The sequence below is a fragment of the Equus przewalskii genome, chromosome 1 (assembly GCF_037783145.1).
Source record: "Equus przewalskii isolate Varuska chromosome 1, EquPr2, whole genome shotgun sequence".
NCBI classification, from domain to species: Eukaryota; Metazoa; Chordata; class Mammalia; order Perissodactyla; family Equidae; genus Equus; species Equus przewalskii.
In genome coordinates this window covers 141,288,911-141,307,765 of record NC_091831.1, presented here as the reverse complement: position 1 = coordinate 141,307,765, position 18,855 = coordinate 141,288,911, and the positions used below count along the sequence as shown (strand labels likewise).

The window sequence follows — 18,855 nt, the reverse complement described above, 5'->3', positions numbered from 1 at the left end:
CTTTTAAGAATCAACTGGAATGCGAGTTAAAATGCAGATTCTTGGGACTGTTCCTAGAGAATTTGATTCTATAGGTCTGGGGTGGGGCCCAGGAATCTGCAGTTTAACAAGCCTCCCAGGTAATTCTGAAGCAGGTCAGTTCACAGACCACACAGCTGTTGAAAACCTCTACTTGAACTCCCAACAGGATGCCTGGCTCTGTGCTCTCCAGTTTTGACCAGATGGTTGCATTAGAGGATGCGAAGGAATTAGGTCACCTGCTCCTAATGGCTAGGGTAGGGAAGGCTACACTGCCTGTATCTTTGAGAATGTTCCGTTTGGGGAACAACTTAGTCCCTCAATATGCTGGGATAGATATTTGACATAGTCCTCTCCTTTCCCCTCTGTGCTCTCCATCCTTGCCTTCTCCTCGTGGAAAGGGCTTTCACCAGAGGACATCTGGAGGTCCTGAACATCTTTGCTCACATCACCCTCTGCACACATGGGTGGTGATGAGTGACCCGCATTCTCTCTCCCATCTGGCAGCCTGGATGCCGAGAGGCCTCATCCACCTGCCCCACAGAATGCATTCAGGCTCTCGGCAGTGGTTCTCAACCCTGACTGCACACTGGGGAACACAAGGGAGCTTTAACAAATCCGGAAGCTGCAGTCTCATCTCCGGAGCTTCTGGTTTAATTGGTGCAGGGTGGGACTTGGGGATTGGGAGTTTTAAAAGCTCCCTCAAGTGTTTCCACCAGAGCTAAGGTGGAGAATCACTCGATGGCAGCAGTCGGCTCGCCTGCTTTGTAAAGGACCAGATACTAGAACTGTTAGGCTTTGCGGGCCAAGCAGTCTCTGTTGCAACTATGCAATTCCGCAGCTGTAGCTTGAAAAGAGGCCACAGACAATACATAAGTGAGTGGGCGTGCTTGTGTGCCAGTAACACGTAGGGACTCCAAAATTTGCATTCCTTATAATTTCCACATGTCATCGAATACTTTCTTCTTTTTTTCCTCCAACTATTTAAAAACGTCAAAAACCACTCTTGGTTTGAAAGGTGACAAGATTACAATCAGGTAGCAGGCTGGATCTGGCCCGCAGGCCGTGGTGTGAGGATCCTTCTTCTGGAGCAAACCAGGAATGAATGGAACAAACTTTGGGGTCATGGTCAGCTATTAGCTTGTGCGTGGCAGAAAAATCCATTAGAACACACCCTTTTAATCTTTACAAAGATTATTTATACGTATTTTGGACTTGGTCTTGTTCAGTTTCTTGGGACAGGAAGCTGGGTTTTATAAGAGATGAGTCTTCTACTAACAATATAAGGATGATGGAACTCCTTTTACGAACTGTAAATTATCATCTTCCATTCTTTGTCCCTCCTACCAGTGCTCAGTGAAAGGAGAGAGAGGAACTGAAATTCTTTTTTTTTTTAATATCAACTAAGCTTTATTAAGTGATAAGTGCGTGGTACAGCACAAGGTGCTTGGGAGAATACGGAAATAAAAGTGCAAAATTACAGTAAACGTTAAAAGGGAAAAAAGTTGAGGGCTTTATCTATAGCTTGTCTATGATAATAGAGATTGAAGAAAGGCTGGTTAAGTGGGCTCTGCGCTCAGCCAGCCAGAGTTCAACATCTAGCTGTCTCTTACAAACTCCGTGACCTTGAGCAAGGTTTAAAGGTCTCTCTGTCTCAGTTCCTTAAATATATAAAGTGGGAATAATAACAGTGCTTTGAACAATACCTCAGTAAATGCTAGCCATTATTATTGCTTTATCCTTATACTGTCTGTCTGCTTTCAGAACTGGGTCTAACCTGCTTTGCACAATGCCTAGTACCCAGCAGAGTATGTGTTATAACTGGAATGCTATAGATTATATGCTGTACAAGAGCTTCAATTATGTCTATCACGCAAATAGTAATGGATGGTACAAGTTTCTATAAAGGTAGAATGACTATCTGGTTTTCTTTAGACACCCCATGGCACCTAGCAGGCTACTTGGACATACTATACATTCAATACGTAAACGTCTAGACATCTCTATGGCATTGAAATAAAAAGTATGATCCTTCCGTGGTTACCAGGGGAAAGGGGGGGGGGTGGGGGGAGGGCACTAGGGGTGAAGTGGTGTACCTACAACATGACTAATAATGATGTACAACTGTAATTTCACAAGGTTGTTAACTATCATAATCTTAATAAAAAAAAAAAAACAGTATGATCCTTGTCCCCCTATATAACCCAGATCCCCCTTCAGAACAGAGGTACTCATTGCCCCACTTGCTAGAGTGTTCACCGCTAATAGCTCACAGCTGAGTTCCTGCCCCATAAATTGTCCTCTCCTTAAGGCCATTGCCTTGCCCACAGGTATGTCCCCTCCCCAGAAGCAGCAGGCATCCAATGACTGGTCAATACAGGGTTCGAAGGCCTGGTCCCTTTGCCTCAATTTGGGACAACTCTGAAGGGTCATCCCAGCTCCCAAACTGCCCATGAACCTGCTGAGGCCTTTGTTGAGATAGCATCACTATTCAAGCTCTCCCTCTGCCGGTCCTGCGTCCCTCACTCCCTCACGTGTCTGTAGATCTTGAGAGCCCTCCCAGGAAGCCTTTTGCATTTAACTCTCCATCTCAGAGTCTGTTTCTAGATCTAACCTGAGACCTGCTAATAAGTGGCTGCCAGATTACGCTACCTTACATTGGCATGTACGCTTAACTAGATAATGTCTTTCCTTTTTAAGAATCTGTGTTGTCACAGACAACAGTGAAAAAGATCAATTTTCAGAGAATTTCTCATAAGTGGCTCAGATGATCTGGATCAAAAAGATCCACCCTCCTATTGTTCAAACACTTGGAAATACACATTTTCCTAGAGCAACTGCAGCTCTCACAAGCTCCAACTCAATCATGTTTAATTAAAGGGGTCAATGCTGTGCACTTAGTCTACTAGGCATTGCTCAATTTTCCTAAGGAGAACACCAGCAGGAAATAGAGAAAATCTGCCTGGCAGGTGGAGAGAGGCACCAACTGTCCTGGAGTCCCTTTGGCCACAAAGCTCTCTTTTCTTTCTTTCTTTCTTCCTTTCTTTTCTTTCTTCTTTTTTTTTTTTTTTTGGTGAGGAAGATTGTGGCTGAGCAAACATCTGTGGTAACTTCCTCTATTTTATATGTGGGACACCACCACAGCATGGCTTGATGAGCAGTGTGTAGGTCTGCATCTAGGATCTGAACCTGCAAACCCCAGGCCACCAAAGCAGAATATGCAAACTCAAGCACTTCTCCCCTGGGCCGGCCCCCACAAAGCTCTCTTTTTGTCAAAGAAAGGATGTTCTCAGGCTGAGATTAGCTTTTAATGAATTTTGAGTGCCTGCCATCTAGTTCACTCTTCCCAAGAGGAACTATATCATTGTTTTATACATTAAAACTTGCTGCTCTGGCATTCCATAGGCTTTCCCCTTTTCCTTTCTTAAAAACAAAACAAACAACAAGAAAAACCTCCAGATGCTTTTTGTGATTTTTCTGGGCAACCACCTGCTCAAAAATAAGGGGTTCCCACATGACCCGTGGGCCAACAGGGGACCTCATTTTGAAATCACTGGCTAGGCTTCCCTTACACCTGTGGTTCTCAAAGTGTGGTCCCCAAACCAGCAGCATCAGCAGCATCTGGGAACTTGTCAGACATACAAATTCTTAAATCAAAAACTCTGGGAGCATGGCCCAACATCCTGTTTTGACAAGCCCTCTAGGTGATTGATTGCCTTGCATGCTAAAGTTTGAGAACCACTGTCTGACACAATTTTATTTTCCCTTAGTTTGTTGTTAGTGCTACAAACCCTGCATATAGCAGAGGGGAACCCTGCCCGCTCTGTTTGCTCCATCCTCTCACCTTCTGGTGCTATATCAAACAAAGCTCCACTGCTATTCATAGAGTTTTCACAGCCAATTTTTTCAGAAGTGGGGGACCAAGTCCTTCTTCCTAGACCGTCTTAGCCTGGAAGCTCTGCTGAAACCTGTCCACCATGGATGGCCTTGCTGGTATTTGAAATAACACTGGCATGGCCTTCAATATCACAACAACCCACAGCTGCCATGGTATGACAACCGACAGATGGATGGTGTGGTTCCATGATAGGGAATTGAACCTGGGCCATGGCAGTGAGAGTGCCAAATCTTAACCACTGGACCTCCAGGGCTGACCTTTACTTTAGTAGAGATCAGAAAAGGACACTAAAAGTATTCCCTTCTACAGATTATAAGCATCTTTATGAAGCCCCTTCCAGAGAGATTTTGCAGATAAGGAATCTGGCATCTTGAACCCAGGCCAAATTCCAACCTGAAGATTGACCGTTTCCTTATTCCGTCACTTCTGGTTTTCAGCATTTTCCTGAGACTTGCTCCTTAAAAAATTCTCTCTCTTGGATTGAGACCTAACACACAAGAGTCAGGCAGATCTGGTTTCTGGTTCCACCACTTGCTAGGTGACCTGGGTGAGTTCTGTCATTTCTCTAAGTCTCAGTATTCTCATGGGTGAAATAGGATTAATAGTATTATCTATTTTATAAATGCTAACTTTTGTGATGATGACAATGCTGATACAGTTGCTATTAATTTATGATAAAGTGCTCTGTCATCTGCTTGCTAATAGTTGAAAACATGTTTGAGTCCCTGAACTAGAAAGCAGTTGAAGTTCAGCCAGTTCCATGTGGATTGAGAAATCCTTCTCTTCATCTGAATAAACTCCTTGGATCCCAAGGCTCTCTGGGCCAAACTGAGTATTCTCAGTGAATTTATTTTTATTCTTTTGTTCTACAATATATACGGAGTCCCGTGTGCCAAACACTCTACCGGGAGCCAGGGATCTGACCTAATTGTCCTAGTTCCTCATTCTGGAATTTGGCCTAGTTCAGGATGCCAGATTCCATGTTTATAGATTCTCTAGGTCTTCTCTGCTTTTCTCTGACTACCATCATGTGACTGTCAAGCCTTCAAGACCCCCAGAGTCATCTCAAGATCTGTGATCCAGGCCTGAGAAGTCCTGAAACCTCTCTGTTAATCAACAAATATTTATTGATCCAACTATGTCCCAGGCACTGTGGCTCTGAAACCTGCTGGGCCCATGGACTAGGCTTCCAGGAAGAACCTTAAAGCCCAAAAACAATGGATAATAGAACTCTGATGATTGCTCCATGGAAACAGGACCTTAGGGAGCCCAATCCCTCCCAAGCCAAACATACTTGGGGCACTTCTGAGCTTTCTCAGGAGGCTTCCATGCAACTGCAGCACTGGTGTAGGATCAGTGGTTCAAATGGCCTGTTCTACTTACACTGTTAAACGATTCAGACCAGGAGTGGAGCACTGTGTCTGCGAAAATCAAAATCAGAAATCCATCCTCTTGCTCTGGGAGACATTTACACAGAGTGTAATAAAAAATTCTGGGGTGCTACAAATATTCAGCACTGACTTCTATGAGAAACAAAAAGGGCCACAAAAGGGAGATACTAGAATGCATTCTCATCTGGCTCTGCATGGTAAGGAAAGCCTGGGGAAAAAAAAGAGAAGCTATTTCATTCAGCAATTGGAGCTAAAAATACTGGGGTCTCCCCAATATACAGAGGCTTTCACATTCATGCATTTTAAGCTCTCAATTAATTTGCTTCTCCTTAAACACTCGAGGCCATCCACTACCATCCATATGTAGACATGAACAGATAGCTAACTATTCTCACTGAGGTCAGTGAAAATATGTATATTGCCTGTTTGAGAGTGTATAAGTGTGTGTGATAATATCTTCATATCTGTACATTTCTATAGATTCATACAGATAAATTAGCAGGCCCTGATTTTAGCTGCAGCATATTTTTAGAAACCACTTCATAAAGTGGATCATATTTTCCACGGAAAAGATGCTGTAATTGAGAGTCTTATTCGTGACCAAGGACTCCTCAGCAAATAAAATACAGATCTGTAAACAGCCTGTCGTGGAGCAAAAATAATAACCATTTTATAAACCTCTATAAGTATCTAAAGCACCAAAACAATGCCCTAAGTCCTATAACAGGGGCGTAAACATATGCAATATCCATACACGGAGTCTCAAAGTTCCTTAAAATGTCCAGCCACCACATAGAAATACAGTTCAATTGAATTATGTTCTGAAATTAATGCACTAGCTATAATAACATTAAACATTTGACTAACAATTTTACAAACCTTGGATTTTAGTGGAGCATTTGGGGGATGATTTAAATAGTCCCAATCTTTTTTTTTCAAACGTGTCCAGACAATTTGATCTAATGTCTTCCTCTCCCTTTGAGGTAGAAATCTATTTTTGACAGCATCTACTACCTCCATTTTACAAGCTTCTTTCTCCTGCTTTTTCCTCTTCTCCTCCTTCTCCCAGCCTCTCCCCTTCCCAATATATGATTCTTATGGAACTACCGTATTGTTACAAGGCAACTCTGTCGTGGCCAAAGACGACTGGTCCAGGATTAGGCCCCAAGCACCATCTCACCTGGGAATTTGATATTTGGAACTGAGAGAACCAGGGATAAGGGGTCTCTGCCCTCCTACTGCTGAGGCCTCGGAGGCCCGACTCCGACCTTCTGTCGGTGTGATTGTTCACTGCTCCTTAGATCCCATGAGCTGCCCCAATATCCTTTCAAGAAATCCCCCTTTCGTCTTATCCTAGGCAGAGTCATTTTCCTTTAGTGAAATCCAAAAAGACTTTAAAAATAGACCTATAGCAAGTAAATGCACTTAAAATGATTTCTTCCACTTTAAAGCTCAGGTCAAAGCAAGTACTATTCAGACTTAATGACCTAGAAAATGCGCACAATAAATGACAAAAACACACTACAAATTAATATGCACTGCATAATCCCATCTTAGTTTTTAAACAGATGATTGGAGAAACCTTACACCAAACCATTACTCTTGGTTATCTCCAGTGATTTGTCTGTTTTTTCTTTTATTTTACCCTACTTTCCAATTCCCACGGTAAGCTGGGGTTACTTTTTGTAATCAGAAAAAAAAAAAAAGTGAAAAAATTTTTAAATGAGATATCCCACAGGGGACTGACACCAGGGGTGGTGATGATCACAGCCTGTGGTTCTCTCGCTTAGAAGGGATTTTTAAAGATGACCCAGGCCTGCCTTTGTTCCCTTAACTGTCTCCCACCGTCCTAGTCTATTCATAGCTACAAGAGCAGTTTCTTAGCTTTAAACTGGAGCAACGTCACTAGGAAACATTCAGTGCTATAGGGACAGGATTTGGAGTGAGAGTAGCTGGGTTGGAGCCCCAGCAAAAGAGCTGTGTGCTCTTGGAATGGTCACTTACCTTCTCTGAGCCTCAGCTCCCTCTGCTCTAAAATGGGGAATGATAGTACCTTCCCCTCAGGGTGATTGTATGGTTTATAAGAGACCATGGATGTACAAGCTCTGTGAATGCTAAACAAATATGAGCGATTGTTAGCTACTCTCCTCTTGTCCTACAACAGCCCTCTTGGCCAGTGTGGCTTTTGGTTGGGCTTCCCCAACAAGAAATTAGAAGGAGGCCACTATGTACTCCTTACCAAATTCTTTTGGCTGTAGAACCTCCTGGAAACTCAGGCACTGAAGCCTCAGTTATCTTCCGTTTACTGGCTTTTCATTCTTTCAACAAAATAAAATTAATTTATATAATCTTGAATACTCCAAAAATATAATTCTTCTAGTAACTATACTTTAAAAAAATTATGATAAAACATATATAACATGAAATTTACCATTTTAACCATTTTTAAGAGTACAGTTCAATGGCATTAAGTATATTCACATTGTTGTGGAACCATCAGTACCATCCAACTCCAGAACTTTTTCACCTTCCCAAACGGAAACTCTGTACCCATTAAGCACCAACTCACTCCCCACCCCAGCCCCTAGCATCCACCACTTTACTTTCTCTTCCTTGATCTGACTACTCTAGGTACTTCTCGTAAGTGAAATCATGCAGAATTTCTTTTTGTGACTGTCGTCTTTTACTTAGCATAATATTTTTAAGGTTTGCTGTGGTCCGAACGCTTGCGTCTCCCCAAAATTTGTAGGTTGAAATCCTCACCCCTAAAGGTGATGGTACTAGTAGGTGGGGCCCTTTGGAGGTAATCAGGTCATGAAGCTGGGGCCCTCGTGAATGAGATTACTGTAGTGCTCTTATAAAAGAGATATCACAGAGCTCCCCAGCCCCTTCCGCCACGTGACGATAATAGAAGTCAGCCACCGGAAAAGGGCCCTCACCCGACCATGCTGGCACAGCCAGCCTCCAGAACGGTGAGGAATAAATTTCCGTTGTTTATAAACCACCCAGTGTTTGCCATAGCAGCCTGATGAGACTAAGACAAGATTCATCCATGTTGTAGCATGCATCAGAATTTCCTTCCTTTTTATTCAGATTTATTAAGGGATAGTCAAAAAATAAAATTATAAAATAGGGGCTGGCCCCATGGCCAAGTGTTTAAGTTCGTGCGCTCTGCATCGGTGGCCCAGGGTCTCACCATGGAACCCTGGGTGCGGACAAGGCTCCGCTCATCAAGCCATGCTGAGGCAGCATCCCACATGCCACAACTAGAAGGACCTACAACTAAAAATACACAACTATGTACCGGGGGGCTTTGGGAGAAAGAGGAAAAATAAAAATCTTTAAAAATATTAAAAATATGTTTCAAGTGTACATGATAGGATATAAATAGACACTGTGAAAGAATGCCCCCAATCAAGTTAATTAGCTTATCCATCACCTCATATATTTACTTATTTTTGTGTGAGAATGCTTAAAATTTACTCTTAGCAAATTTCACTTTGCCACATGATATTATCAACTATTGTCACCACGCTACACATTAGATTCTCAGACCCTAATCATCTTATAACTGAGAGTTTGCACCTTTTTACCAACATCACTCCATTTCCCCTCCCCCCAGTCCCTGGCAACCACCATTTGATTCTGTTTCTACAAGTTTGACTTTTTTTGTTTTAGATTCCGCACATCAGTGATACCATGCAGCATTTATCTTTCTCTGTCTGGCTTATTTCACTTAGCATAAAGCCCTCCAGGTTCATCTTGCCACAACTAGCAGGATTTCCTTCTTTTTTAAAGCTGACTAATACTCCATTGTATATACATACCATATTTTGCTTATCCATTCATCTATCAATGGATACTTGGGTTGCTTCCACCTTTTGGGTATTGTGAATAATACTGCTGTGAACATGGGTGTACAAATATCTCTTTGAGTCCCTGGCTTCCAATTCTTTTAGATATATACCCAGAAGTGGAATTGCTGGGTCATATGACAGTTCTATTTTTAATTTTTTGAGGCACTGCTTTCCTTAGTGGCTGCACCATTTACATTGTCATTAGCAATGCACAAGAGTTCCAATTTCTCCACATCTTTGCCAACATGGGTTTTATTTTTCGTATTTAAATAATGGCCATTCTAATGAGTATGAAGTGCTATCTCATGGGTTTTGTTTGTATTTCCCTAATGATTAGTGATGTGGAGCATCTTTTCATGTGCTCATTGCCCATTTGTGTATCTTCTTTGGATAAATGTCTCTTCAAGTCCTTTGCCCAGTTTTTTTGTTTGTTTGTGTTTTCACATGATTTTGGTTTATAAAAGAATACAAATTTTAGGTGTACATCACTATATTTCAACTTCTGTATAGACTACATCGTGTTCACCACCAAAAGTCTAGTTTCCATCATTTGCCCAGTTTTTAGTAGGGTTGTTTCTGTTTTTGTTATTGAGTTGTAGGAGTTCTTTATATATTCTGGATATTAACTCCTTATCAGACATACGATTTGCAAATATTTTCTCCCATTCTGTGAGTTGTCTTAGTAACTATACCTCTTGGGCCTACACCTGTTCATTCCAATAGTAAGTGTGCACCTGTATGTGAAAGACATTGTGCTAATGACTCTAAGCAAAACAGAGCCATTGATTTTCATAGCCTCTCTCTCTGCATTTGACTCTGCCTGCTATCAGAACCCTTCCCAATTGCACGGAAACATTTTTTTTTTAATTACTAGGTCTTTGAAGACCTCTAAAAGGAATTTAATTTGCTATTCAGTCCTAAGTAGGTTGTGCGGAACTGGGGAGCTGTGAAACTTGAAACTAGAAGAGGTACATTGTACACACACACACACGCACGCACACAGACCCTCACCCCAAACCTCCACCAAGGGCTTCCTGACCTGTGTGAAAGGAAGTAGGTCCATTTATACCAGTGCTTGCCTACAAGATACCAGATTTGACAATTATGTTTTATTGTAACTGTTCTAACCAGCTGATAAAGGTTGTGAACCTTGACCCTGGGACACCAGACCCTTACTGGGGTCTGAACATTCTTTCCTGACCAATGAACAGTGAAACTCGTTTTATCTAACTGTGTACGTTCCATCTCGGCCAGAGTGCTCATTTCCAGTCCTTAGCATGACCACCATGAACTAGAACTTACAAACTCCTGATTTTTTTTCTCCTTAGCACTCTTCTCAGTAAATTTCTTCACCGGGGAGTTGGCCTGGCAAGTTGATAGAGTTGGTCTTTTGTCCCTCCTGTGGTGGCCTTTGTTTCACACGCCATGTGGGCTGCAATGCTATTTCTAACTCCATGCTCCGCTTCCATCCAGCAGAGAACCCACACACCCGAAACTGCAGATACTCCAAGTTTTACGCAGAGATACAGACACTTATCCACACATAGCTGCAACCAATCCCATTACTATAATCCTCAGGAAATTTAGGTAAATGCCAGCCTGTTTTCAAACAAATATCTTAATTTAGCCAACAAACATACAGATATTTGACCTCTATAGAATAGTCTGCCTCCTAATGTTCTCGTTTCTTAGAATCCACATGCACAGGCCTTTACGTAAATGTTCAGTTGCATCTAGGATCCGCTTTGTATCTGATGGTTGCTAACACACACACACACAGACACACACACACACACACACACAGACGCACACATGAAGTATGCATTTGTCTCTGAAGAATTGCTTTAATGTCCTGTTGAAGCCAAAGAATCAAAATTTCAAGATAGTGAATTAAATTTGCAGAATCACTGCTCAGGAGCAATAATGTTATAAACAGGAAATTAGTCCCATTACAATATCCTCTGAATTATGATCTCTGCTTCCTTGTTGCTTTACCTAGTACCAAATCACCCGAACAGCCTGCTCGCCATCTACAGCAGCAGTTCAGAAAAACAATACTGCTCAAGGTTGTTCTTCCTCCATGGAGTGGAATGGAGCAGATAAAATAGGCCACGACGTGCAGCCCCTTATGATCAGCTGCAGAAAATGAATCTTAAGCCAGGACCCCAAAAGGAAGCACTCACCACCCATTCTCTAACGTTTTCTCCCCATTTTCCTTCACAGACCCCCTGGGACGGCAATCACAGAATGAGGCAAACCCACTGCAAGCTGCTGCTTCCCGGCTGTCCTGGAGCCTGGCACGGACAGAGCTGCACTGGGTGCCTTGCGCTTAGCCTGGCTGATTTTATTACCAAATATGAGTTGCGCATGTAAGACAAAGAGGAAGGAAGAGGACAGGGTAGTAAGACAGTGATCTATCTGGAGGTACTTCCCACCAGCAGGGGGCCCTGCCCCATGGGGTAAATCTTGTCCTGTGGTGATGAACCAAATGTCCCCTCAACGGTTTTCTATGATGTTCTGTTTCTTGGGGTTGAAAGCCAAGCCCTGCCCCATCAGCTCCACTTATGGAGTTTACTCTGATGTGTTTCTTCCTCCTTTGGTATCTGAGGCAGGTTCCCACCTAGACACAAAGAAGGAGGCATCCTTAGGAGGAGAGGGAAGATTTTTTTCTTCTTTGCTTGATGTGGATGCTTACTCGGGGGAGGGAAGTGGGCTTCGGTTTTAGTGACCTGATTTCTTGTGTATGTACATGTGTGTGTATTTCAGATCAAATGAGGTTTTTTGTTTTCTTTAGTTTTGTTTGACAAATCTTGATGAGAACATGTTTACAGGAGAGAGTGAATGACTCTATCATCCTCAGCAGGATTTTCATCTCCCCTTTCTCTTATTTCCTTTAGCTGTTGTTTTCCAGACATTTGGAAGACAACTGTGGCACTGAGCCTTTGTTTTCCTCATGATCTTGGTTCTCTTCTTTCAGGAAAAACTCCTCCTTTGCCCTTTTCTATGAATACTCGATTATTAAAAATTGCGATCCGGTCCAGAGTCAGTCAAGAGGATGCATGCCTGGGGGAGAATTAGCGGAGGAACAAAAGTAAAAGCCACCCAAGGACCTCCCTCGGGACTAAATCTGGACTCAAGGTGGAGAAGTGCCATGGGAGATTTGGAAAGGGGTGTAATCCGGGGAATTGCTGAGAAAGAGAATGGCCTCCTGTCCCTTTCTTTGCTAATAGAGCAAAGAACATACTTTCTATGTTCTAGGTCCACGGATTCAGCCCTCAAACACTTAGCAGAAAGATCTCTCATTAGGACGTTTAAAAAAAGTAGATGGAATTCCACTCCATCTTCCTCTTCTCTTTCAAATGCTGACCCAGTTGGTGTATCTTAATCGTGGCTCCTCCTTTATTACCAGGAATTTCTTGTTGCTCTCTCCCTATTATCTGGAACAATGTATTAACTAGTATAGACATAGTAAGACGCTTTACTGTGGGTGGGACATCAGCCTGAACACCAATGTTTGCATCTGTTGTGGCAGTTAGCTACACTAATGTATCGGCATTCACACCTGATTAATCTTATGTTTGATGGTACATGTCAGGAGATAGCTGTGGTCACACAAAATAAAGTTCTTTCTTGTGGAATTCTAACTGGTCCATTGAAATTCTTTTTCTTGGATCAAGTAGGATTATGAGGTAAATTATGAATTACACAAAATTATGAAATTTTGTGAACACGTGAAATTTAAATTTAGAACAATTTGAAACCTAACTCAACAGTAATAGTTGGATGATGATATCCAAGATAATTAGTAATAAAAGAACTTGAATAGAGACTGACCATCAAAATACAGAGAAGTTGAGAGAGGAAAGAAGATTGAGACAACGAAGGAAAAATTAAAAGAGAAGGAAGAAGAGTAAATATTTGGGAAGTAGAGTGGGAACTGGAGGTTTTAGGTAAAGTGAACCATTTTCTTAGGCTGGTCACATGAGAACAATGAAATCATCTGCTCAGCGGCAGCAACCCTCATGTGGCTACTTAAAGGAACGCAGAGGTGAATTCTGCATGAGAATTTTTCTGTTGAATAAATTTAGATTTTTGTTAATTCATTAACGTAGAGCATACCTACTTTATATCTTCTCCCTTGTCTTCTATCTAACCTTCCTTGGTGGGTTTTCTCCTCTCATCTGGGTCAGGGAGTCTCACGTCTGCTGCCAAGCCCAGGCATCTTTAAGATACAGCATCTGAAACTCTACAAGCTCCGGCAAATGGGTTCAGGAAGGTAGGAAGGGCAGCCTAGAACATATGATTCTGAGGCTGGGAGACTTATGTTTGGCCCTAGCGTGTGGAAATCAGCCTGCTTTCAAGCCATACCATGGATAAGATCCCTGGGCCACTAGTGGCTGGAATCTCCTGTCTTCAAGTCAAACCCCTGGATACCACAAGGACATCTTGAATCTTGATCCTCCCACCAGTCAGCCTCTCCCTGCCCTGACTTTGGGGCCACTGGATGTTTTTATGGTAGCTATTCTTAGAAGATACACTCTCTTCACGCTCTTACCAAACCGCTCGCCCACGTTTTGAGCCTCGTCAGTGCTGATGCTGTGGATTCATAGGGTTGACGGCCATATTCCCTCTGCTTTGAGCTCTCTTCTAGACACTCCTATGGCTGGGTCCCTCACTTTATTCAAGACTTAGCTCAAATATCTTCTCCTCAGAGAGAGGCCTTCCTCACCACCAAATCTAAAAAAAAAGACCACCACCCTTGAGCTTCCACAAATCTGCTCAGAACACAATCTGCCATGACTGAATCACGCACAGACACACCTACAAGGAATAATATCCAGATACCATGCCAGACACCTTCCTTTGGGTGTACACATTAGTCACAAATGGAATCTTCATGGCAGAAAAAAAATAGTCTTTTACCATTTACTAAACAATAGGAAAATATAGACTTACAAAGATTTAAAAATATAGATACAAAGTTTACAAAGATTTAAAAAAATAGATAGTAACAAAAATTAGATACATGACTGGGAGGGAGGAGTATCAACTAGCACAGTTCTTCTGCAGAACAATCTAGCAATACACATCGAAAGCTTTCAAAATGTTCACAATGTTTGGCCTAGCGATAAACCTGGAGGACATGATGCTAAGTGAAATAAACTAGTCACAAAAGGACAAATATTGTATGATTCCACTTATATGAGGTACCTAGAGGAGTCAAAATCATAGATAGAAAGTAGAATGGTGGTTGCCAGGGGCTGAGGGAGGGGGAATGGGGAGTTATTGTTTAATGAGCACAGAGTTTCAATTGGGAAGATAAAAAGTTCTGGAGATGGATGGTGGTGATGCTTGCACAGCAATGTAAATGTACTTAATGCTCCTGAACTGTGCACTTTAAAATAGTCAAAATGGGGGCCAGCCCAGTGGCGCAGTGGTTAAGTTCCCACGTTCCACTTTGGCGGCCCAGGGTTCCTCGGTTCAGATCCCGAGTGCGGATATGACACTGCTTGGCAAGCCATGCTTATATGTGGCAGGCGTCCCACATATAAAGTAGGGAAGATGGGCACGGATGTTAGCTCAGGACCAGTCTTCCACAGCAAAAAGAGGAGCATTGGTGGCAGGTGTTAGCTCAGGGCTAATCTTCCTCAAAAAAATAAAATAGTCAAAATGGTAAATTTCATGTTATGCATATTTTACCACAATAAAAATGCTTTAGAATATTTTGCAGCAGGAAAATGCTCAAGATGGGAGAAATACTATCAAATATTTTTCAGATTTTCTATTAAAATCACTGTAAGCTCATGTATGGAAAAAAAGACCAGAAAGATATTCCAAAAGACAAAATGTCAGTAGACATTATTACTATGTGAGAGGAGTGATTTTATTTTTCATATTTTTCTGTATTTTCCAAAGGTTCTAAGTAACATACAGCATTTTTATAACTAGAAAATAAAATAAAATTTAAAGCCCACCCCTTACATCTCTATCCTCTTACCCAGCTTTATTATTATAGCAAAGGCACTTATTACTACCTGAAAGTACATTGTATATTAATTTGTTTCCTTGCCATCGTCTGTTTCCCCAGCTAGAACGTAAGTTCCACGAGGTCAAAGGCTTCTGTGTCCTTAATTCTTGAACAGTCTCAGGCACTTCATTGTCACTCCATAAATATTTGAGCGAAAGAGAAGAAGTCAATGAACAAATGGATGAATGAACAGAAAATCAGTCACCCTCAGGTAAGGACAGGGGCACCCTTTGTCCTGTGCCCCGGTTCCAGGCACCTGGGGCAGTGGACCTCTCCCTCCCATCTGTAACCTGCTCAGGATTGGAGGAAGGGCTTTCTCCAGATTAGGGACCATCAGGATGAAATGAAGCCTGAGGTGTGTCCACAGTAGGGCTAACAAACAAGGAGTAGTATAGAAACCATTCACTCGAAGGAGAGTTGAAGGGACTGAGAATGTGGAAGATAAAACTGAAAGGCGAGAATAAACGTGGCTGGCTCCATATCCTGGAACGTAGTCAGGTGGAACCACGTGTTTATTCAATAAACATCCGTTGAGCCTCTTCCACGTGCCAGAGACTGAGGGGGGTGCCCAGAGGACAAAACAACCAGAATGCGATTTCAGCTGTTTGACTCCAGAGGGTAGACTGAGGATGGGTGAGAAGTTTGGAAAGACGGATTTCAACGTATCATCGAGAATCCAAGAGAGCATTTCCTAAAGTGCATTTCATGGAACCCTAGAGATACACAGGACGTTTGTTTATGTTACATGAAAAAAGGATTCCAGGCCGAAGAAGTTTGAAAAATCTTGAGATAAAGTTAGAGTTTTTTTTTTTTTTTTGAAGATTGGCACCTGAGCTAACAACCGTTACCAATCTTCTTTTTTTCTTTTTTCTTTCTGCTTCCCCCCTATAAATCCCCCCAGCACACAGTTGCATAATTTTTGTTGTTGTTGTGGGTCCTTCTAGTTGTGGCACGTGGGACGCCACCCCAACATGTCCTGATGAGCGGTGCCACATCCGCGCCCAGGATCCAAACTGGCAAAACTCTGGGCCACTGAAGCAGAGCGCATGAACTCAACTACTTGGCCACGGGGTCGGCCTCATGTTAGAGTTTTTTAAACTGTAGCACAGGACTTCTCCGAATCTTTAATATACACTACTCTATACTGTGATTCTCCTAAAGAGTGATATGATTTCTTTTCCCAAACCTTTTGAACCAACAGGACACTTTTCCTAGGCCTAGAATTCCACAGCATGAGCAGTGGGAAGTTATCTTCTTAAACACACAGGAGGCTCGCAACCACGGATGCAGACAGGCACTCCAGCTGGCCTCTGAGGCAAACACTGGCACTACATACAACAGATGCCCAAGTCTTCAGTCTGACTAACTCATATCAATGAAGTCCTCTCGCCTCATCCCCTTCCCGTCACAACTGTCCCAGTTACCAGTCTCAGCACTCAATTATTCCTCTTTCCATTCTTGCTTTGAACTTGGCCTTAATGAACCATGCCCTGTGTTTCTGCTTCTGACTTGTGCTCTGTGTAATAATGATTCTGGTTCTTCCCCTAAGCTGCCTGGGTAAGGCTTCCCCTGGTTCAACTCTTCCATCCAGCGTGCTGTATGTGGAGGAAGGAGACCCAGGCAAGGAGTAAGCAGGCTCTCACGTCAGGGATGTCATAAATGGGGGGAGCTTGAGATTTCTGATGTGGAAAGTTCTTCCCTGTCTTATTTTCAGCTACTTCTTCAACAGATCTCATATTCTGTAATGTCTTATTTCTAGGTGTAATTTCAAAGACTTTTGGTACCTGGGCAGCAAGCTGTTTCTATGACTGCATCATCTTATCAGCTCTTATATGGAATGCAGATGCTCCACCACACAACTGGGAAATCTCTCACATAATGAGATAAAGCCACTCATCCAAGGTCGCTGGGCTATGTTTTACCCTCCAGCCATATGAATAAAAACCCATGGCGACTTTGAAGGCTTGCGTGAAATTCCTGAGGGGAGAAACTATTGTGACTTTAGACTATAGTCCTCAAAGCCTGTTCCCTTTTGTTCTCTTACCTGGTAACTTGGGTTCTCATTCCAAAATCCAGTGACCTCATTGATTGCAGCACTTCAATACAGCCCATGTACTGGAATAAAAAAAAAGAAAAAGGAAAAGTAGGGAAAAAAATAGCACAGAGAGGTCTCTTAGCTTCAGAGTGATTTCCTGGGAAACACCTTAAATCAGCTCCTGATATCTAGTCACATTGGCACACTTAGCCTACCATTGATATTTCTGACCAGTAGTGGACTTAACGCCTGAAGCTTCAGCTCAGTTATAAAACATCAGCTAAATCCAAACTACGAGATCAGAAATGCAAGTAGCAAAGACAAATGTGAGCTCAATGGTTAAAAGCATGGGCGCTGGGGCCAGACTGTGTGAATCCGAATCCTGGCTCACAGCCATTTATTAGTTTTAATACCTCAGCAAGTTACTCAACTTCTCTGCATCTCAGTTTTGTCACTGGTAAAATGGGAATACAATTGGAATTGTTGTAAGAGTTAAATTGTTTCACACAGGTAAAGCTCTTCGAGCAGCACATGGTACTTACATGTGCCCAAATATTAGAGCAAGCAAAAATAAGTGTAAGACAGATAATATAAGAATGTCGAATCTTCTAAGGCGATAAAACAAGCATATAAATACATTTAATACAGGATTTAGTAACATAAGATCTTATTTTTGGCAAGATCACTTATGAGAGGTGTTTAAGAAAGGGAAAAAAAGTCATATCCTACACCAGGAATGAATAAATTTATTTGAACATGGAGTATTGAAAAAGGAATTGTGATTTATAAAGCTAAAAGACGGTTTTTATTTAATGTGACAACCGTTGAGCCATGTCAGGCTGCTGCTAAGATAATGATGTGTTGATCTGTGCACGAGGAGTCTTAAGTCAGCAGCAGTCTGAAGGTGGGCTAATAGTGAGGGAATAAGTGAGGATGCTCCTGTCAAGAGGGATGTAAGGGCAGCCCACACTGAGGAGGGATGGTGGCAATAGGAAGGAGGGGACAGATTCAAGTGACATCGTGGAAATAGATACTACATGATTTGGCAGTTGATTTGATCTAGAGAATAAGAAAAGGATGAGTCAAGGATGATTCAGACGTTTCCAGCCAGGGTAGCAGAGGGAACAGCGATTCCATTAACAGAAACAGGAAAGCCAGGAGAGCGAAGAGGATGAGTTGTTTTGGGACCCATTGACTGAAAGATGCTGGTGGGGTATCCAGGAAATAACAAGCTGGCAGTTGAAAATTAGATTCTGGAATTGTGGAGAGGAATTAAGCCCAGGGATGCAGACTTAGTGGTCTTCTGTGTAGCTTTGCCAGGTGAGGCCGTGGGAGTAAATCCTCTTAGCAGAGCCTTAGCTGACAAGAGAGAGTGTTTCTCTGAGAATGAGCTCGGAAATGTTATGAGAGCCAAGCAGTCTGATTGAAAGTGATCCGTCTGCCCCTTGGAAATGATATGCTTCCTGTTTAGCTTTCCTTTGGAAGTCTTCCAGCCTCCCTCTGCTTGGAAATGGCAAAAGCGCCGTGGGAAGATGGCAGGAGCCTGGGGGTGCCTCCCAAGACACTTCTTATAGTATTTCTGCGCAAATTCTGTAGACGCAGCATCCTAAGACCAGGTCGGTCCGCCA

The 18,855-nt window shown here is 42.5% G+C and overlaps 1 protein-coding gene across 1 annotated transcript in view; it reads right to left on the bottom strand.

The window, feature by feature from the left end:
• SHC4 (SHC adaptor protein 4) overlaps positions 1 to 18,855 on the bottom strand; it is a 124,964-nt gene that overhangs the window by 71,214 nt on the left and 34,895 nt on the right. The window contains exon 2 of the mRNA XM_008521526.2: positions 17,237 to 17,307. Coding sequence (XP_008519748.1) covers positions 17,237 to 17,307 — 71 coding nt within the window. The remainder of the gene's footprint in view (positions 1 to 17,236; positions 17,308 to 18,855) is intronic.